The sequence below is a fragment of the Hippocampus zosterae genome, chromosome 13 (genome assembly GCF_025434085.1).
Source record: "Hippocampus zosterae strain Florida chromosome 13, ASM2543408v3, whole genome shotgun sequence".
In the NCBI taxonomy this organism is placed as follows: domain Eukaryota; kingdom Metazoa; phylum Chordata; class Actinopteri; order Syngnathiformes; family Syngnathidae; genus Hippocampus; species Hippocampus zosterae.
This window is the reverse complement of record NC_067463.1, coordinates 11,302,318-11,322,866: the sequence shown is the minus strand read 5'-3', so window position 1 is coordinate 11,322,866 and position 20,549 is coordinate 11,302,318. Positions and strand designations below refer to the sequence as shown.

The 20,549-nt window shown below is 43.2% G+C and overlaps 4 protein-coding genes and 1 long non-coding RNA gene across 11 annotated transcripts in view; 3 read left to right on the top strand and 2 right to left on the bottom strand.

Annotated features, from left to right (window-relative positions):
- On the bottom strand, positions 1-4,396 carry LOC127613488 (zinc finger and BTB domain-containing protein 5). 3 transcript variants are annotated; one of them, XM_052084538.1, is made up of 5 exons: positions 4,293-4,396; positions 3,837-4,172; positions 2,643-2,859; positions 1,486-2,277; positions 1-1,178 (listed from the first exon to the last, which is right to left on the bottom strand). In XM_052084538.1, the coding sequence occupies exons 3-5, from the start codon at positions 2,850-2,852 to the stop codon at positions 30-32; spliced, it is 2,151 nt and encodes a 716-aa protein (XP_051940498.1). In that variant the 5' UTR covers positions 2,853-2,859; positions 3,837-4,172; positions 4,293-4,396; the 3' UTR covers positions 1-29. The 3 variants fall into 3 exon arrangements, with proteins under 3 accessions (XP_051940498.1, XP_051940500.1, XP_051940499.1); XM_052084540.1 differs by having other exon boundaries at positions 4,045-4,172; XM_052084539.1 differs by lacking the exon at positions 4,293-4,396 and having other exon boundaries at positions 4,045-4,274.
- Positions 4,397-4,728: 332 nt separating this feature from the next.
- On the top strand, positions 4,729-10,417 carry polr1e (RNA polymerase I subunit E). Its single transcript, XM_052084559.1, has 12 exons — positions 4,729-4,864; positions 5,072-5,175; positions 5,252-5,328; positions 5,409-5,494; positions 6,388-6,437; positions 6,799-6,943; positions 7,582-7,692; positions 7,788-7,884; positions 8,313-8,443; positions 8,521-8,602; positions 8,698-8,829; positions 10,185-10,417. Exons 1-12 carry the CDS (start codon positions 4,801-4,803, stop codon positions 10,348-10,350), a joined length of 1,245 nt encoding a protein of 414 aa, XP_051940519.1. The 5' UTR covers positions 4,729-4,800; the 3' UTR covers positions 10,351-10,417.
- Positions 10,418-11,506: 1,089 nt separating this feature from the next.
- On the bottom strand, positions 11,507-20,055 carry fbxo10 (F-box protein 10). 3 transcript variants are annotated; one of them, XM_052084535.1, is made up of 11 exons: positions 19,476-20,053; positions 18,579-19,182; positions 16,683-17,474; positions 15,821-15,970; positions 15,089-15,225; positions 13,757-13,827; positions 13,507-13,659; positions 13,050-13,400; positions 12,652-12,962; positions 12,394-12,581; positions 11,507-12,304 (listed from the first exon to the last, which is right to left on the bottom strand). In XM_052084535.1, exons 2-11 carry the CDS (start codon positions 19,161-19,163, stop codon positions 12,124-12,126), a joined length of 2,919 nt encoding a protein of 972 aa, XP_051940495.1. In that variant the 5' UTR covers positions 19,164-19,182; positions 19,476-20,053; the 3' UTR covers positions 11,507-12,123. The 3 variants fall into 3 exon arrangements, with proteins under 3 accessions (XP_051940495.1, XP_051940496.1, XP_051940497.1); XM_052084536.1 differs by lacking the exons at positions 11,507-12,304; positions 12,652-12,962 and having other exon boundaries at positions 12,445-12,581; positions 19,476-20,055; XM_052084537.1 differs by lacking the exons at positions 11,507-12,304; positions 12,394-12,581 and having other exon boundaries at positions 12,710-12,895; positions 19,476-20,055.
- On the top strand, positions 12,437-16,597 carry LOC127613498 (uncharacterized). 3 transcript variants are annotated; one of them, XR_007966212.1, is made up of 3 exons: positions 12,437-12,583; positions 13,790-13,884; positions 14,834-16,597. It is a non-coding gene; the product is annotated as an uncharacterized LOC127613498 (long non-coding RNA). The 3 variants fall into 3 exon arrangements; XR_007966211.1 differs by having other exon boundaries at positions 14,690-16,597; XR_007966210.1 differs by lacking the exon at positions 14,834-16,597 and having other exon boundaries at positions 13,790-14,022.
- Positions 19,000-20,549, top strand: part of camk2d2 (calcium/calmodulin-dependent protein kinase (CaM kinase) II delta 2) — a 48,067-nt gene continuing 46,517 nt past the window's right edge. Inside the window, exon 1 of the mRNA XM_052084544.1 lies at positions 19,000-19,112. The gene's annotated coding sequence lies outside the window, so the exon portion shown is untranslated. The remainder of the gene's footprint in view (positions 19,113-20,549) is intronic.

Sequence of the window (20,549 nt, the reverse complement as noted above, 5' to 3'; positions counted from 1 at the left end):
AAGCATCCTTCTTGGGACCAACAAGAGCTCTAGAGTAGAGCATTGGACATATTGGTGTTCTGCCAGCGAAGACAGGTGGTCTTTGAATGCTTGTAGAGGTGTGACGATTGGCTGAAACGCTTGCCGCACTTGAGGCACGCGTAAGGTTTCTCTCCCGTGTGCACTCGGATGTGTTTCTTGCAGTCGGTCAGCGTCAGGAAGGTTTTACAGCAGATCTTACATGCATATTTGCGAGCGCCCTCTACCACCAAGACGTTGTGCTCCGACAAAGCCTTCTTGCACTTGGACAGCACGTCTGCCGAGGCGCGCGTCAGTTGAGGCGGGAGGGAGGTGGGCCTGCCGCTAGCCATGTCGTAGCCAGAAGTCTCATTAAGGAGAATGGGGCTCGCCAGGCTGGACGAGGAAGAGGCGGGATCCTGGAGTGCACTGCCCTCTCCCCTCCCCATGTTGTTTGTCATCTTTGGGGCGATGCGCCGATATCCGGGGTAACCCAGAACGGTGGGGGTGGCTCCACTAGCACCTCGTGGGGGTCGCCCCAGGGAGTGTAGCCCCAGGCTGGAGCGCTGGAAGACCAAACCAAATGGATCAATCCCTCCATGCCCTTCACTCCCCCCAGTTCCTCTTGGGTTCCCATAACCGTCATGAAGGGGACGAAGGAAGAGGGAATCGGCCTGTAAGTTGTTTCCAAAACGGGTACAACCTCCACTGCTGAGTGCACTGGACTGTAGCAAAGTGGACGGGGCAGGAGCGGATGGTCCAGAAGCTTCCTGCCTCAACAGGTAGTTATGAGCAACAGCCTCACCAGTGGTGGTGTTGGGAAGGTCATCCTCTCCAACGATCAAACTAGCACCACCACCCGCAAAATTCTTTGGGCCAAGGAAACTAGAGATACTGAAATCTGGTTTGCTGTTCAGCGTGTTACTACACCCAAATCCACCCCTGCCTCCTCCCAGGCTGCTCTTGAGGAGAAGCTGGGAGCCTGACTGCATCAGCGAACTAGAGCTGGGCTGTGGTTCTGAGGTGAAGCTGCGGTCACTGCTCTCGGGACTCAGCTTCACCTTTTCCTCTTCCTCCTGGCTCGCTGGCTCGGCCGGATCACTGCCTTCCGCCTGGGATGTCACATCACTAATTTCATCTGCGGGCTCGGGTGAGCTCAGTGGCTCTTGTTTGACCAGCACCTGAGGAAGAACAGAGGAGCAGTGGACATTCACGCAAAAAGAAATCTATTCTGTCCATTGCCAGACATTTCTATTAATGTTCCTGTGTCGATTGTGTGCACTGTGCAACATCATCGACAAGTTGACAGCCCATGGCACTGTCGTCAGGGTTCGACATAAACAGTGGCTCGAAGGCTACTACGGCGCTCTGGCGGGACACTACCCACCTTTACACGCTGGTCCAACTGGGCTAGTACAAGGGTCTAAGTTACCGCAACACCCTCCTCCCCTCAAAAAACACGATCTGTAGGAGAAAAAAAACCCATACCTTTTGTTCTGGTTCTTCTGCCCCCTCCTCCTCCTCACTTCCTGATTTGATCTTCAGTTTGTTGATTGGGTGGTCTCCATCCTCCATATCCTCCTCCTTGCCCACCCCACCCTGCATTATCCCCATGTCGTTCCCCTCACACCGCCCACTATCTGACTGGCTCGGCATCTGAGGATCATCCTGTGGGGCACAGAGCATCCCTGCATCCAGTTTGGCGTCATCCCCCATCTTGTGGGAATCTGGCGAAAGAAGCGCTCCTTCTTCTCGGTCTGTGCTCATGCCCTCTTCCGAAAGTAACCCTAAGTTCGGGGCAGAGGGGCGCTGCCTCTGTCTGGGCCTTTCCTCTGATAGGCCTGGGGAGGCTTTGCGCTTGTGGAAGCGTCGTCCAGGGAACGAGGCTCTTTGTTCCACCACTCTGCCATCCTCCATCTCCCCTAAAGCAGAACTTACCAAGCTGAGGCCGAGCTGCTGCAGCAAGAAAGAGCGCTGCAACTTTGAGGTGGCGGAATTTGTGTCAAGGTTAGCATTGGTGTCTAAGGTAGGGTTCACCAAGTCTGGTACCTGCTGCCTGTGCCTTTGCTGTTCCTGTTGGTGGTGAGGTGGGGGTCTGTCACACGAGGGGGACATGGGCAGAGTTCGTGTGGTAAGGTAGTGTTTGCAGGCTTTGACCACATTGTTGAGGTGCAGATGGGAGGCGGCGAGCAGAATGTCCATCACGTTGCTCTCTCCCAACATTAGGGTGGATGTGTACATCATATCCACTAGGGAAGCGAATGCCTCCGCTGTCACCACCTGCATACACACAATGCTGTTGTTTGGTTACATGCATAGTGGAAGCTCAAATGCCTTAAAACCTATAGTGTATGATATTGCTGTTCCATCCAAATTCTCAAGAAAAATATGCCTTAAGTGTTATCCAAATGCTGCGATTAACTGGCAACCTGTTCAGGGTGTACCCCCACTGCTGCCCCATGACAACTCTGAAGGCTACACCACGCCTGTGACTCTTGTGAGGTGAAGTGGTTTGGATAATCATTCATTTTAGGTATCATTTAAATGTGTTTAAAAAGCCTACCAAATCAGAGGTCGACCGGCATCACATAATAGCTTACGATTGAACATCGAGTTAGCGCTGCATTAATCACGAAGCTTCTCACCTCACTGTCCAGCTGGATCATATTCATGCTGGCATCTCCCTCTGCAACGGTGAACAACGCTCTAAAGTGGGTGCTGCAGGCCGCCAGCACAGAGCGATGTGCCTTGAAGTGTCGACTACCCACCACAATGACACAATCACACAGCTGACCGTGCAGCCTCTGATAGTTGAGCTGCTGGAAGATCTGCTCAAAGTGGCTCGGAAAGTCCATGCTGCTCCTGACGACAAGATATAAACAGGTTATTGGCATACAGTGCTGTAATGTTTTACAGTCAGTCATCCATTTGCCTTTTAGGGTCAAGTGAAAATACTTTTCCATCGTGTTCTAGCCCGAAGCTGTGCCGAATTACACATTTGATGGGCTACATTCATACATATTCTAAATATAAAGAGGTGGATATTAACGTTTACTCCGTGAGTAATGAGTGATTCATGTTGGTTTGTCCACGAGACTTCCTCGTGTTCAGTTTCAACATTCCAGTACCAGTCCATTGTAATCACTTTTGGCTGTTGAAACAATGGCGGGTGTTGAGTTGTACACAAAAACCTTTTATGTAATATCTCTCTGCCTGGTGACTCTGTTGTGCGAGTCTAACAAGTGGTAATAAAATAGTATCAGATACTTTCTTGGGCTGAATTTACGTTCATTTATGTTACTTTACAAATATCTACTTTTATTGTTTTAGCTCACCGGTTACTCAGTACTTATGTATTTTTTCATTGAGCCTTTTATTACTCTTCCTCAAGTAATTTGAATTGAATGGAAAAAAAAACTTTTATTTTTACTTGAGTCATTCTAAAGCAACAGACCGCTTATGTACAGATTTTGAATACTTATAAAATATGAAATATCACTGCAGACATATTAAAATGAATGATTTTACCGTTTATATTTAAGTATTCAATCAAGTCAACCTCATGTAAGTGTAACGGCCAAGTGTCCCAATACTTTTATCCACATAACAGACAATCCATATAAATCGGTGTAGCCCAGAAAATCTAATTGGCTATTCAAGATTACCAGTAGTCTTATTTTGTATTAACTGCAATTAAACAGCATCATTTACACGACAGCTTTGTAGCAGTGCCAATGATACAAATAGTTAATAGATGGTTATGACGCACAGGTAAGTGGTCGGCTCAGCTAAATACACAGCAAACATTGATGTTGACGTAAGTTATAACGTCACATTACCTTGAACAGTCACAAAGTGGGGGAAAAAGCAGCAGATTTCGGGCCCTGGCGAGGCTAAAGTTAGCTGGCTATTGACCAGCTAATTGCCAGCAAGCTGATGGGAGGTGAAGCATTACGTCGGCCACATTGAAAGGGCGTCAGTTTCAACCGGCGCGTCTAGTGTTTTGACGAGTGAAATGTCGTACAAGGTGTCCCAAAAAATCTTTACCGCCAGGATCCACGTCCCCGGAGGATTTACTCGTATCTATTGCAGCCTGTCTTGTGGGGGCGAGAGAGCCAAATGGGTCTTGTTCATTCCGGCAAATCCTCGGCCGATTGTAATTTCAACCAGAGTAACTGTTAGAAATAAAAACTACTCATAAAAGAGATATCCACGAGATAAGCATTTTGAAAAGCAAGTAAACAGTCAATCTTGTTAATTGCCCTCTCCAGACAGATTTTCCCGACTAGACTCACAGGGCGGCGCTGTGCTCCATGACGTCGCTGAGGTGAGCATCCGCAGTTCAACAAATGACCAATAGGTGTCACGACTGCCAACTCAACCACAGCGTACAAGGATGACAGACTGAGTTTAAGAAATGTTGGACAATAACATTGAATAACACTGAATAATAATACATTAGTTTATTATTTGAATATTTTAACATTCATACAATTTCGTTGATTTGTTAAACTGATTGCATTGGAAATATGCAATCAGCTTATGCAATTTGCAAACTAGTTGAAAGTGTAAGGATATCGCACAAAATAAAAGTGAGTTCAGTTTATTCATCATATTGGAATGAAATACTGAACAAATTGCTGCGAAAGTGATCATAAACAGACTCTACAAAAATACTAGCACGCCTTAAAACGTACTGAACAATACTCTATCCATCGATTTTTAGGGCACAAAAACAACTCACTTGGATAAAGCTGACGAAACCGGCAGTTTGTTAACCGGAAGTTTTTCACCACAACAAAGATGGCGGCCTCCTGTTCTGTAGTGTGCTGCGGAGAAGAGAGAGACTCGGACAAAGCAGTGATATGTAATTATTTTAATTTTAATATGCAAGAGTTTGTTAGATTATGTATGTGTTTGAAGTCGTTGTTTTGTGTATTTATTTAAAATTTTCTTTTCAATGAATATTCCTGGAAGAATCTGAAAAGTTTCTGTACGCTCTTGTCCGATTCCTGACTTTCCCACTGACTAACTCAATCTCCCTCTACGACTTTCATTTTGTATTTTACTTTAGTTCGATTTTCCAATGGAGGCGTCCAGAATGCAGAGAAACTGCATTTCACAATGTACAAGAGTGCCGATGAGGTTAACCCTCGGAAAAAAACTAGACGGATACTGGTGAGAGACTAGTGACCTCTCTCTTCCTGTTTAATGAATTATTGAGAGTTTTCTTACTGTGTTTCTTTTTGTTTAGGTGGCTGAATCAGAAAGGCTGTCCTATGTTGGGCAAAATTTTGGAACAGGTTCCCTTAAATGCAACAGTCTTTGCAAGTAGGTCGAATTAGGTTATGAAGAACGTCTCTTTGGGAACTAGATCACTATGCTCTCATTGTTTATGTTTTGTTTGTTAGCTACTATGTTGGAGTATTGAATAAACAGACCATGCAAATGGAACTGCACAGTGCACTGCTCTTCAACATGCAACCTATTATACCCGGTAAGAAGAAAAATCTATAGCCAGTGTTTTCTTTCTTCTTTTTTTTTACCATGACGAGCAACACCTCTGCTAGCGTTATTTTGCCGTGAATGGTTTTGATTGGTCAATTGCTGGAATGAAGGATTCTGGAACTGCTGAAAATTGGCTACATCACCATGATTACACTAGGTTGACCGTGAACAGGTTAGCGTAATGTGTATGCTGCCATGTTCAGTTCTAATTGGCTCCTGATTCCAGCTTTGGCCGCGAGGACAATTTCAGTACATTAACTTTGTGTTTCATATCCTTGCCTTAACTTTGTTTTATGTTTTTTTTTTAAATTGGTTAAACTCTTGAACTTTTCTTAATTCCAACACCAACCTCAATGCTTTGCCCCTTTTTTATTATTAACCTGCTACTTATCCTAATCCTAACCATTCCCTTTTTTGGGTGGGGCTCTCATCATTTTGCCAATTATTTTCCCCCCCAAGAAGGTACCTCTAAGTTATTCAACTGCATAACTATTCAATTCTTCAATTAACATGTGAAACAGAGTAGCTCATTTACAACTTCGGACTGGTTGCAAGAAATTATAAACCGTTAATTACAACAATTAAATAAAAAGGTAAAAGGTATGGAGCGGTATTCGAACATGTGACACAAAAAGGAGTACCATCGGCATGGATGCTCTACCCACTGCGCCACAAGCTGGCACACTTTAACCCGCACAAATTTTGCCCATGTAGTTTTCATGTGCTTTCACTGCAGACTAACACTAGGTGGGGAGTTGCCAGTCACAGCAAAATAACTGCTCCGAAATATGGAACAAGTGGATTCAGAAGTGTTATGAGTTATACTTTGTTTGACATGACTTTATAAAATGTTTTGCCTCACAAAATTAATCTTTACACAAGGAGAAACAACAGTGACAACAGAGGAGACAACTCAGACCCACAAAGAAAAGGTTTGTCATGTTCTTGTTTGTATAAGGAGTAATACTTGGCAACACGATTTTCCTCTTCCATGTGATAAATCAAAAAGCATTCTCATTGAAGCAGCTAATTGAATTAGGGGAACTATTGTTTCTATTAGGACTCCTTTGCGTTGTAACTCGACATTGCAAACTCAATGGAAAGGGTCCTACTTTGGAAAAAGGACAGGGTCATCTATGCAGTACTTGTTGAAGATGCATCCTGCACAAACAAACGGAACACCTCTAAACCAAACTAACTCATCAAATGATGTCTGAAAATAATAAAATGGACTTTCACAAATGTTTTCAAAGTAAATATGTTTGGTAGTAAGGTCTTGAGTCCTTTGTGCAGGTTGACTCCCTGATTGAGGCGTTTGGTACCAACAAACAGAAGAAAGCTCTGAACTCTCGCAGGCTGAACATGGTGAACAGTGACATGCTGCAGCAGGCAGTGATAAAGGCTGCCAACACCGTCATTGATGAGAAGGGTCTGGATGGTAAGTAAAGGGACCAAGAGGAACATACTGACGAATGTATTTGAGCAATTATTGGCGATGGGACTGTCTCTTTCATTCAGGAGCCGTTCACCTAAAAGAGCCATTCAAAAGACTGGCTCTTTTTTTGTTTTTAAGCATGATTTTAAAACATCAGTGTTTCACTCATAGAATAAACACCGGGATTTGCGAGACATCACAGTTCATGTCATGCTTTAGCTGTTTAAGTGATTGGGCATTAAATATTGTCTTATTCTAAAATATTGTAAGAGGGACATGTGGGCTGAATACGTGTCATAGTAAGGGTCACATTAGGTATTTGGGGAATTTATAATTACATGTAAATCAAAATGCTCAAACAGCAATTTAAAAGAAAACAAAAAACATCCCATTCACTGTTTCAGCTCCCATGAGACCCCAGTTCAAATATAAATACAATAAAACGTATGAAATAGTTTAGTTTAGAATTAAAGTATAAACAAAAGCCAGTCAAAATAAATTAATACTTTAAAGCAAAGAGAAGTAAGAGATAATAAATAAATAAAAATACACAGAAATAACTGCAATACCTGAAATATTAATCCAAATCTCTCAGCTCAGCGGTTCTTTGAAAAGGTTTAGATTCTTGTTTCCCTCCACAGCTCTGCAACGGGAAGTTGCTGAGACAGAGTCGCAGGCAGATTCTGCTCTCCACCTTCCTCCATGTAACTCGGAGGCAGACATGCCTGAGAATGTCTACCCATTGGATGGACGTATCCTTCTTATCACCAATCCATTGCGGGGGACGTCAACATCAAAACCCCATCTATGTTTGAGTCTTCCTCTTTTCCTCATGAAAACCCAACAGTCCTCAGTCCTGTGGAATTCAAGGCATTGGAAGAAGCTGGTTCCAAGATGGCAGCGCTCACTAGCGAAGAGCTGCAGACTATGAAAGAGAACGGAGGGTAGGATGATTTAAGTCATGTTTCTCCCTAATTCAGATGTAAATAGTGTGACATCATTTCAGGACACATCCTGAATCAGCGTTTCCCAACAATTAATGAGCTATGGCATATATTTTACATCAGAAAAATCTCATGGCACACTGCCAAACAAAAAATGCCACATTAACTGCATGCATAAAGATGATCTCAATTTACTCACACATGCACTTACTCAATGTGTTATCTTGGTTAGTGTTCTTATTTGGTGGCAATTTTCTGCCAACCACTCAGACTGCAGTTTGTCTCCAGCATAACTGTGATGGGTACCCCAAAAAAGATATAAAAAAAAGATATTGCCCACTTGTGAATAAAATCAACCGTACGTCTCGGTGGAGTTGAAGCAAAAAGGGCAATTCTTTTTGTATTTTCTGAACTTTCCATCGCTTTAGGGTTATGTGCGTCCTGAAGCACCTGGAGAACCTACCCAGTGATGATGAAGCCCGAAAGAAGATGGCATGCTGCGCATATTACCTTTCTATGCTTCTCAAACTATCACGGCAGAAGAGCATCAGCCGCAAGTGTCAGTGTACTCACCATCACTCCTGAAAAAGCAGCACTTTGTGCCTTTATCAACTAGTCATGGGTTTGTGTTCACAGTTGGCATGGAGGAAGGCTGCCCTCGCATTGTGCAAAACAAAATATTCCGGACATTCACAGTGGAGACTTTCAACAATGGCAGGTATGATGGCTGAATTTATCAACATATTACTATTTAAGGCATTAGAAACCTCCACGTTCAATATATTCACAGTAACATTTTACGTCACCTTTCAGGGTCCTTAACATGGTGTCTGGTTCAATGCGTGTCAAATTAGCAGCATATTGCCTGGTTCTGCTGCTCCATATGGGTGACATGACTGCTGACCTCACATTATTGCATCGAGACATGGGATTCACCGAGGCCAGGTGGGTGTTGCGGTTTTGAGATTGGAAATATTATATACGAGATGGCCAAAATGTTAGCTTTACCTTCCAAATCGGAGATGAATCACAATTGCCAACATTAGAAATTATTTAAGTCGCCGCATGTCTTGGTGAAATCATATTCACTCGTCACACTCTCAACCAGGGGTGTCAAAATCATTTTTGTCACGGAGCCACTTTGGAATGACAGTGAAACCACAAACATGTTTAATTGTCTCATCACATTCTTGCTTTTACACAACAAATGAATGGATTATTCATTCATTCATTCATTCATCTTCCGTACCGCTTGATCCTCACTAGGGTCGCGGGGGGTGCTGGAGCCCATCCCAGCCGTCTCCGGGCAGTAGGCGGGGGACACCCTGAATCGGTTGCCAGCCAATCGCAGGGCACACATAGACGAACAACCATCCACGCTCACACTCACACCTAGGGACAATTTAGAGTGTTCAATCAGCCTGCCATGCATATTTTTGGAATGTGGGAGGAAACCGGAGCACCCGGAGAAAACCCACGCAGGCCCGGGGAGAACATGCAAACTCCACACAGGGAGGCCGGAGCTGGAATCGAACCCGGTACCTCTGCACTGTGAAGCCGACGTGCTAACCACTGGACTACCGGGCCGCCCATGAATGGATTATTATCTTTGAAATCAATCTAGTATAATACTAGATTGATTGTTCAATTATTGTTCGGGTCAGTGTAAACTGGGTAACAGAATTATTGCAGAATCTTAACATTATTTCTCACACATGACAATTTGACATTTCGGTACAGATTTTAGAAACGATAATGCAAGTTGACACACACGATTTGCTTTCGCACATAAAATGACATGGCGGGTTAAATCTGTCCACGGGCCTTGATATTGACACCCGTCATTTCGATGCGTTATTAATCAGGGTCAAGGGTCTTTTTTTTTCTTATTTTAAAGGTACAGTTAGTGATACAGCTCATAGTACAGAGTTGTAGGTTTCGATTCTGGCCTTCCTGTGTGGAGTTTGCATGTTCTCCCGGTGCCTGCGTGGGTTTTCTCTGGGTATTCCGGTTTCCTCCCATATTCAAAACACGTGTGGCAGGTTAATGGAACAATCCAAATTGTCCCGAGGTGTGAGTGTGAGCCCGTATGGTTGTTTATGTGTGCCCTGTGATTGGCTGGCAACCAATTCAGGTGTATCCCGCCTACTCCCCGAAGACAACTGGGATAGGCTCCAGCACGCCCCACGACTCTTGTGAAGATAAGCGGATCAGAAAATGGATGGATGGATGGTAGTTGTTCGGGTATACTGAATGTATTTCTGTCTGAAGTGCTATATGAGGTTTCTGTGGTTTTATAGGATAATCGAAGTTGCAAAGTCAATGGGGCTGACCCTGGTGAAGAAGCCCCGTGGAAAGAACATCGTAGCTGGATGGCAGGATGAACACAAACAGGCTTCTCTCATCCTCCCTCTAGTCAAATATGATCACTTTGTGGAGAGAAGGAAACGCAAGAAGATGCATTAAAGACCGACAAAGGCAAAGTTGAGAATTGTTTATTAGTGAACAAATAAAGTTAAAATGTGATTGTAAATCATGATCTGCAGTTTCAGATGATACACAAAGACAAATATAAATGCATTTATACAAGCGTGCGTCTAGCTAAGATGTTGAAAATGTATAGGCACATTATACTTTATATTGCACACTGTAAATCTCCTACCTTCTTTGGGTGACTACCACAGGTGCATCTATGGAAAAATTCAAATGTGCGAAAGAATTTGAATGATTTGGTAGCAGGAGCACAGACTCATAAGAAGGTATGACATTTATTAAGAGACTACAGCATAAATATAAAAATTCATTGAACTCAAAATCACCCCTGGAAAAAATCTAGACAATACATGACCTTGAGAACCTTCATGAATTCAGGTTAGAACACAAAGTGTGTAGAAGTCAACATAAAGCAATAAATAATTACTGTAAATATTTGAAAACATAAGTTTGAAATTTGACCAATCGTAGACAAAGTACAGTTGACTTTAGCTACTTCTTGTAGTGGCAATTTGAGCTTACTGTGTTCAAGCAGTTGTGACAGTATCAATATACAAACAGAATATATGAGATCTGAGGTTAAAATGCCGTGATTCTTTGTGATAATGTCAAATAATCTCCAAAACCAGACATTAGTGAGAAAAATCAGTTTAGGATCACAGTGGTTTCTGAAGGATGTTTTGGATTAAAAAAAATAAAAATCTCTGGATGCATTTTAATGGGGGTTAATTGGATGCAGATTTTCCCTATTTGCGGGCCGGCTGTGTCCTTACTCCCTGTGAATGGCGGAAGTCCACTGTACTCAGTTGACATTAAGCCTCCGCTATCATAGACGTATTATTCAAAATGATCAACAAATGTCTGTTGCCACAGAGGTGAGCCCAGAGCACTTGTGAGGATACAGTGCATCTGGAAATTATTGATGGTGTTTCAGTTTTTCCACATAGTATGTCACAGCCTCATTCCAAAATTAACTCAACACTAATGATTTTTTTTCCAAATTCAAATAAAAAAATTAAAATCACCTTTACATAAGTATTCACAGCCTTTGCCACAAAGATCAAGCTCAGAACTTAACTCGGGTGTAAATCATCTTTGAGAGGTTCATACAACTATATTGGAGTCAACCTGTGGTCAATTTATTTTATTGGGCATGATTTGGAAAGGCACACACTTGCCCTTATAAGTTCCCATAGGTGAGAGTGCATGTCAGAGCACAAACCAAACAAAGTCAAAGGAATTGTCTGTAGACCAAGAAAACAGGATTGTCTTGACGCACAAGTCGCGGAAGAGTACACACATACACAAAAAGTGTAAAATAAAGTGTTATTTTGTGCAATGAAACACTTTATCCCCCCCCAACCTCCGACCCCCATTTTGCTGATGTAGACTGCAAATTTCCCTAGTGTGGGACAAATAAAGGTTATATTATCTTATCTTAATGTTATTTGTATAAATCCCTGAAAAAAATATTGCATCTTGTGGTGAGGCTATCACATAAAATATGGAAAAATATGTTGTAAATACTTTCTGGTTAACACTGCATGTTTAGGTTTTTGATAGACAAAAATCTTTTTGACCCACCAGTCCAAAATTCCACTTTGTGTGAACCTGATTTCTAATGGACAGTTCGTTTTGGATACATTCAACCCAAAGAGCACAATTGCAGAAGGTAGTGATGATGTCTACTTTCACTTCTGGGAAGGTCATCTTTAAATGTTTGTGTTTAAGTGCTTCTTAGTTTTATCACAGGATAGAACAGAACATGCTGCCACTGTGGCAACTGCTCTCCACAGTGGCACTGATTCTGGTCGTCATAGAGATTCCCAGCCGTGAAGGGTACTGGGAGGAGGAGAGCCCCGAAGGTAAGCTGGCCGATGGACGGGGGGGAGGGTTTTCCAGAATCCAAGGAGAGACATATGTACAGCTATTAAAAAAAAAACAAAAAACAGATCGAAATGATTGGCTCAGTGCACATGTGGAGACAGTCTGGCACAGTGTGGGTTGCCTGGATACCTGCTATCATGTCTTGAAATACTGTTGTTGCGTAACACACAGTTCTCGTTGCCAGGGTCCAAGTATAAAAGGCTTTTTTTGCTATCTGGGTGGCCCTGGAACAGCTGGTTATCAGTGACCACCGCTTTTACTGCTCCCAGAATTGAGATGCCACAACCAGATGCCGGTTGGACGCGGTTGCGCAGCACCTGTAAGGGACAAGTTGCCGGTCATATATTTGATGTAAATGTTTTTCCAGATAATGTCAAAATGCAACACCTTGACATCACCACATCCAGACACTTGGATCCCGTAGCCACAGTTTCCAACCACATCGTTCTCTACCATCTGTCCGATCCCCGTGAAGTTGATGCCGTGGCCGTTGTTTTCATATATACCGTTACTGCGAAGCTCCGCACGGGAGTCTTTCTCCACTGTAACGCCCCCTCGTACGTTTGCAAGAATGCAGTTGGCAACCAGGCGGGTCAGATGACTACTCTGTAGCACGGCGACACCATCACCCCTGTTACGGTTGACGAGGTTGGCATAAACGTTGAGTGGCTCACTGGTTTTAACATATAGACCGACAGCTACCCAAAGGGTGAGAGAAATATGGGGAAAAACATTTAATATTGAGGGGGTGAAACAAAACCCAAGTATGATATATGTTGAATTACCTCCATTGAAGCTCATGCAGTTGCTTTCCACCAGCGCCACACTGATGGAGCGGCGTGCTGAGTGCCGTTCATCCTCACTGTCGAGGTCGCTCTCCCATGCAAAGAGTTCTCCTTCCTCATGTAAATTTTCCTGCTCTTCCCTAGCATCATCTTCTATTATGCCCCTTCTGTCACCGCTGTTGTCTCCACCGATCCCGTCATGTGCCAGCCAGCTCCCCTCCCTGGCTTCTATGTTCTCGGGGTCCTTCCTACAGAACACAGCCAGGCCGTACATGCAGTTATGGGTGATGTAGTTTCCAAGGAGCTGCGGGAGGCTGGATGACATAACCCACACACCGCAACCTTTGTTGCCTATTGAGTGACAAGAAAGAAACAAAGAAAGAAAGAAAACAATCAAACAACTAGATGGAGAGGACTTTGACTGCTGATAGTGATATCAAATCAGGGGATAACATACAGTAGACATGGTTTCCCTCAATGAGTCCCCGGCCACGCTCTCCCACCACAATGCCATCAGAGTATCCATGACAGATGTAGTTATTCCTAAGGACTGGGTCGCCTCCTCTGCGGATGTCCACACCTCCCCACTGATTTTCCTTGATGACATTCTCTGGAATTAAAAATGAAAGGTGTACGGAGTACTTTGTGTTTACATTTGCCACGCTGGTTAAAAAAGAAAAAAATAAAAGCCCCAATGCTGGACTTACCCATTACAATCCCTCTGCCATTCTCATTTATAGCAATTCCTGCTGCCTGCCCTTGGAAGATGTGGTTCCCACTAAAAGGATGAACATAAAGAAAGGAACTAGTGAAGAAAGACCACTGTATAATAGAGGTTGCATTCTAATTTTTCATGAAGTCAACATTCATGAAAGCTGAGTCGGTGTCAACAAGTCACTGATGATGTCGAATCTTTTTTTCAAAAAAAGTCAAATAAATCGCAGGAGGAGGAAACCCTCTGCAATAAACTATATTCATGGAGAATAGACTTCTTATATATCGAATTAAAGTAGAACATTGCAACAGAAGACGTCAAATGCTAGCTCAAAATAAATATCCTCTCACTCTGTGTGCTTGTTGCTGGGACAGCCAAGTAATATTAGCACAATTTGGCCAAAAGAGAAAAAGTATCTTCATTCGGAGTCAACACCAGCAATGGGTTCTGCATGGTCGGAATTTGTAGTGCATGCAAATAATCACGGACCTCTTTGCGTACAATAGAATAATTCATTACCCCACTTCAACTTTGATAGCATGGTCCCAAAAATAGTTAAAAATAATGCTTGAACCTACTCCCCCACCCTTTACTAAAAAAAGCTGCACATCATTTTCTGATCTTATCTTACATTCAGAAATAAAATATACGGAGTAAACATACTCAGGTAACAGACTAATTTCATTCAGTGCGCTCATCTGGTGCCACAAGAAGCACTGTCTTCTCAAGCCAAAAACAGGGACTTAGTGTGTCGACAGAACACTATTGATAGGGATGGTGAAGTTGACTAGTTTGTCAAACTATTGTGAGCTTGATTATTACAAATTGAAATTGGAAAAAAACCCTGAAATTTTACCAAATGCTTTACTTGATTTTGAATTATTTTATTATTTGTTGGACTTAATTGACTTTTCATATGTTGCAGAACGTGTTAAATGCTACAGCGTAGAAGAAGTGGTCCAGCATGTATCTCTCCTGGACAGTAGAGATCATCAGCTGATTAAAAAGATGTGATTTTTTAAAATTGAACAATTCTTTGAAACATGCACAAATAATTATTTCTTTGTAGGATTGGGCATGGGTAACCGAGGGCAGTCCTCGACACCAGTCTGGAATATAAAAGGTACCTTGTCCATTCACTGCTAAAATGCCCTGCCCCTTGTAAAGGTAATGAACCCCAGCCTCCTCACTCTTCCATCTCCATGAGTGACTATAATGCTGATGAGTGCTTTTGTACATTTCTGGTCTTTATGCGCAATGGTAATTATTCTGTGCAACGTGAGAAGTAAGCAAAAAATGAAATGCAATATGGGATTGCACCTACCAGACCACAGGGTTCCCACTGAAGAGGATATACACGCCTGCTTCCTTGTTGTTATAGATCCGGTTGCTCCGAAGTGAGCCCTTTCCATTGCCAAGCACAACAACCCCAGAGCGCAAGCCACTGTGTATTCTGTTACACTAAGGGATTGAGAGAGAGGAGGGAGCAGCACGGTGTCAAACAAATCAGACATAATTCAGAAACTAACACTAACTTGAAACTACAAGTTGGAATACCTTCAGAAATTACATGTGAATGATGACAGGATTTAGTGTACAACTGTATGGGAGAAGGAAGGTCAAACGGCCATTTTGAAATTATTGTTTACTTTTGTTACACAATGCCCATTGTGAATTTTGTGTTCATCACACATGACAAATACCCCATACACAGAACAAGTACTACAAGCAAACCAACTTGCTCTAAAAACTAATTACGGTACAACTAACTGAAATTTGAAAGGTCAAAATGAAAATAAAAACCAAGTGTACTGAAAAATCCCAGTCTACAGTTTTAGAACTCATCTTCATGGTACTATTGACATAATTACTGTTCATGATCTCATCTAAAAAGGTCTTCTTTTCCTGTATTTGGGAATTCCCAAATAACCGACAAATTTTGTTCTTTGAGTTTGATGATTATAGGTCATTCAGCACTCCTACACGTATGAATGCAACATTGTGTTAACACTGCAGGCATATTGATTGTAGACCATCAAATCTGTGTGACAGTTACCACAATGATTGGGTTGGCTCCTTTCCTGATGTCCAACCCTGCTTCCCCATTTGAGTGGATGTCATTTTCAGCGATGAGGCCCTGAGCCGACAGCCGCAGGAAAACGCCTGATTCTCTGCACTCACATACTTCGTTTCGCAGCATCACTATCTATAAGAGGTTGACAAAAGAGCTCGGTTGATTGCGTTCTGGGCTACATCTTTAAATGACCATCAATTATTCACTAAATAGGAATGTGAACAAGAAAAAGATACAGGGGAACCCCTCAATTTACACGGCTTGCATTAAACTTCAAACTTGATTTTCTTTGGGGTTTTGCCTCAAACACTTGTATTAAAAAAAGGCCAGAATACAGTAGTTTTATAATAGTCAGGTGTTTTTCTTTTAGTTTCATGCATCAATCAGATATACTATGTGAGGCCATCAGCGTTTAACAGATTAAGCGTTGCAGTTTTGGTAAACATTCCCTTGCCCATGCTCGCCAACTGACACTGGAGCAGCTCAGCAAATTTCAAGAGGGATTGAGCAATTATTTGCCAAGATCAGCAATGATATTTGGCATTTTAATACATCTCGACATTGTTCTCAGATTTCTTTGCCTTCATTATCAGGGGCTGGTATCAGCAGCCTCCATAAGAGCCAATAACTGGTATCGTTACTCGCCCATTCCGAGAAAAAAAAAATCAATCTCCCTGTATTCTAATCTATTTTTATATGGAGATATTTTTAAAAAAGGACCTCATTATCTGAAGAAAAAAAAAACAACAAACAAACAAAAACCCAATGATGATTTATGTGGATTATTTCCTGTAATGGATTGTGTTTGATGTCAGTGGTTCCTCTGTATCACAGCCATATTTACTATGGAGTTCTGGATGCATCTGACAGCATAGTTCAGACAACGGAAAACGTTGCCTTCCAGTCGAGCTTGTCCGTAATTAGACATATGGACTCCTCCCTTCCCGTCCCTGAAGAGACAACGCCGGACGAGGCAGCCTAGAGTGGACGCCACAAACATCTGAGCATCTGGGTCCCTCTCTAGTTCCTGCTGTAGGGTGAGGGGTTCCGGAATCACGCGTGGGGGATGCGGGGAGGAGGCGGGTGGCAAAGAGCCATCTGCACGGGGCTTCAGTAAATAGGCCAGTCCATGGTTGTCACATGGGATTTTATAATCCGGTAAAAATGTTTCTTGTGTGATTCCACCTTCTCTGTTGCTGTCATCCTCACCAACACGCCATCCATCTTCAATCACTGTGCCCTGATCAACTGCTTCCGACCCATTTTCCTGCTTCCAGTTCTCCATACTTGTGTGCTCCTTTTTAACAGTAGCATCAGAACAAGGTCCAACAGTGGAGTTCCCTCTGTGAGGGCTGCTGTTATTGCTCTCACACGGTGAGAATGTTCTGGCCAGGGCAGCCATATATTTACAAGCCCAGTTCTTTTCAGACACGGGTGAACCTTCCACTGTTACAGAAGCGGCATCGCTCCCGGAGAAGTCACAGCTGTCTAGTAAGCTGAGAGCCACACTGAGCAAATGTACTGAGCTGCCCTTTGAGAAGGAGCAAAAGCGTGCCTGGCAAGTCCCGGGCCCGCGGACTTGCAGCTGAGCTCCCTCAAAGTTGCAGTTATCCAATTGCACATGACCCCATGATGTCTACAACAAACAAAAGGGTGGGGGGAGAAACACAAATGATCAGCAACTTATTTCCTGTGAAACACCAGCACGATCCAATACGTTTAGTATAACAGCAACCTTTCATGGTACCCACCATGAAATGTGTCTATTAAAAAATATATATAAATAAAAACAACTAGAATAGCACCAAATTCAAGCCTTTGCTAAGTCCTAACAATCCTACATTAAATAAGTACAAAATAATAGGAAGAAAATAAGAAAACTCAGATTTTAAAACATTTTCAAAAATGACCATGACCTGAACGCACACGAAAAAGAAATGGGCAACCCTTTGTGATTTTTTTTTCAGGAAAATAAGATGTACAGCCCCAAAAATCCTGCATTAAATAAGCACCACTACTGTAATAGAAAAACATCTGCCTCCCAAGATACTTTAGATCACGAGCGTAAAACTCAAGCCCCACGGGCCAGATCAGGCCAACCACTTCGTTTTATGTTGCCCACAAAAGCCAATAAAATCTACCTGTACATCATGTTTCTTGCTAAATGTATTAGTTCTCATTAGCCAGAACTGAATTGGGGTTTTCGTCATGTTGTTTATTTCTACTTGTGTATTTCGGTCAGATGCATGCCAGGCGCAAGAAAATAACACCACGGAGAAATCAATGTACGGTACGTAATCAAGGTGGGCTTTCTTAGCCAGTGGCAATCTTGCTCTCACTTGACGTCACATTTGTTCCTAACATGGCGCCATGCATTAAATTTCACAAAGGAGATTATTTCAGCAAATAAAAGGCTAGACACAAAAATGGGAACACTGGATATTTATCAAACGTGACAATACTGCGGCAGGTCAGGCGGAGGTACATTTCAAGGATGACTATGCGCCGTTTTTCCTTTAAATTTTATTTTGCTTTATATTACAATATTTTCTGTTACTTGTTTATATGTTCAATAAACCAAACAAATTACTCACCAATTACTCGGGACTTACTCAGTATTTTTTTTTTCATTGAATATTTTTTCTTACTCAAGTACCTACTTTGAGGACGACGGTGTACTTTTACTTGAGTCCCATTATTCCAAAAAAGTGGTTCTGGATGAAACCAAAAATGATCTCACCTTATAGACCACGGTGGAGAACCAGGGTGGCATGAAAACCAGATTACATAGCCTGGCAGTAGGGCACTGCTGCTCCATACACACCAAGAGGGCCACCTCACCCAGTCTGCCCTGTCCAACCAGCTCCACGGGCACCTTGAGGGCTACCTCAGCCTGCTCTTCATATACCCCCGGATGGAGAATCAATCGGTCATAAGGCCCCGCCACCCCAAGAGCTCCTTGCAGGGTCTCAAACTCAAACCCGGGCCCCACATGCCAAACTTTGCGGTCTTTCCGGCGCTTGAATAAAAGGAGACAAGCTGTTGGCTGGTGCTCAGGTCCATTTTGAGTCCAGGTGCGGGTGGCCAGGGCGTGCTGCTTGAGGGCCTCCCTCCAAGACGGGGGTTCCAGGTGAGGCTTGCTTGGCCAGTTGGGGTGTCGGCACTCGGGGCAGCAGAGGCACAGCTGCCTCCAGCGGGTGTTATCAAGAGAGAGGACAAGCTCCCTCCAGGCGCGGCACACCTGGCAGCAGCGGCCCAGGTCGGCGAGAGGCAGGTAGGCTAAAATAACCCTCCACAGCTCTACTGGGAGGCTGCCCACCTCCATGACAGCAGGGATGGGGGTGCTATATAAGAAGACACAGCGCGCGCGCACGCACACACACACACAAATAAAACAACAGTAATCAGTTAGCCGTTACAGATAAACAGCTGACGTGAAAACGAAGGGAGGAACATTGTCGTTATTATGCAAAGAAATATACTTAAACCATGTACACTGTATTCAGGCAAATGCCAATGTGAGTGTGACGCTAATCAATCGATCGAGCGAGTAGCCTAGCAAGCTAGTTAAGAGTCAAAAGCGCTAACTATAAAGTTAAAACGTTCACGCAGGATCCTTTACAAAGTGCAGACCTACCTTCTTATTTCACCGCTTTGCCATGGTTAGACATCGAGAAAACACTACGAGCTCCCGGTTCGTAGCCGCCCGCCCGAAGATGCCTGAGACAGCGACTTTCGTCAAGCTGTTTGCAGAGTTCAAAACAAAGCGAGCAGGCAGGCTGCTGCGAAGTGCGAAAGCGCAATCATAGTGGAATTGGGAACTTAGCAGTCATTCCCCCTCCTCATTCTCCTCGAAAAGTCCAGATGAGGCTGTTGTCGCATTCCCAAGACGAGTGTCACAAGACGGCAACTACCACGATCCTCATATTCCGCCTCCCTTTCACGCCACTGCTTACTAACAGGGGCCTGTTTAGTCAATTGGGCTCTCATGGAAAAATGCAGTTATTGTGTCCTCCACACAATTGTGCTGCATATATTTAAAAAAATGTTTATCAGCATCCAAAAATTCAGAATTTTATGCATTTTTTAAATTTCCAGAGCTAGACAAATTCCTTCAAGTCCTTCAAGTTCAGTAACAAGCCAATTTACAGAACACACATATTGCCTACAATTGATGAGATCATTAATCAACATCTAAAAAAGGGAGTTTGCAATTAAAAAATCACTGCCGCATTTGTCTTAGCTGTCAATATTGCATGACAGTGGTAGTGAGTAACTGTGAAAAAAAAATACCCCTCTCTGGCCCCATCTTGTGCCTCTACATTGACACCACAGCACCTGAGGAAAAAAAACCAACAAGAGACAAAACGCTTGACTGTGGCATTAATCATTTGTCATGCACTCGTTGGCCCACTCATAGTGGGCACACACCCACGGCCTTGCGCTGACCTGTTACTTTTGGCTTTGCACGCTTTGCTGAAACCATGACAGAATATCCACCCCAAGAAAATAAAAGGCTGTCAATCTTTTGTTTGCCAACAACTGGGCATTACTCTGTGTTCAAACCTGTTTGAGCATTACTACGTTGGAGAGGCTAGAATACACAAATTATTATTTTCAAGATCCTCCTCTTTGTTTTCAAATCTCTGAATAATCTCGCGCCACCTTACCTCTCTGAGCTCATCCGCACCTACACACCTGCCCGGCGCCT

Bases quoted from the DNA above. Each gene is read 5' to 3' on its own strand.
- LOC127613488 (XM_052084538.1), bottom strand. From the start codon at position 2,852: ATGGACTTTCCGAGCCACTTTGAGCAGATCTTCCAGCAGCTCAACTAT. The intron at 2,278-2,642 runs GTGAGAAGCTTC...GTGTGTATGCAG, and splicing joins TGATCCAGCTGGACAGTGAG to GTGGTGACAGCGGAGGCATT. The intron at 1,179-1,485 runs GTATGGGTTTTT...GTTCTTCCTCAG, and splicing joins CAGAAGAACCAGAACAAAAG to GTGCTGGTCAAACAAGAGCC.
- polr1e (XM_052084559.1), top strand. From the start codon at position 4,801: ATGGCGGCCTCCTGTTCTGTAGTGTGCTGCGGAGAAGAGAGAGACTCG. The intron at 4,865-5,071 runs GTAATTATTTTA...ATTTTACTTTAG, and splicing joins CTCGGACAAAGCAGTGATAT to TTCGATTTTCCAATGGAGGC. The intron at 5,495-6,387 runs GTAAGAAGAAAA...TCTTTACACAAG, and splicing joins CATGCAACCTATTATACCCG to GAGAAACAACAGTGACAACA.
- fbxo10 (XM_052084535.1), bottom strand. From the start codon at position 19,163: ATGGAGGTGGGCAGCCTCCCAGTAGAGCTGTGGAGGGTTATTTTAGCC. The intron at 12,582-12,651 runs GTGTTGCATTTT...TGTCCCTTACAG, and splicing joins CTGGATGTGGTGATGTCAAG to GTGCTGCGCAACCGCGTCCA. The intron at 12,305-12,393 runs GTATCCAGGCAA...TTTTTTTAATAG, and splicing joins ATTTCAAGACATGATAGCAG to CTGTACATATGTCTCTCCTT.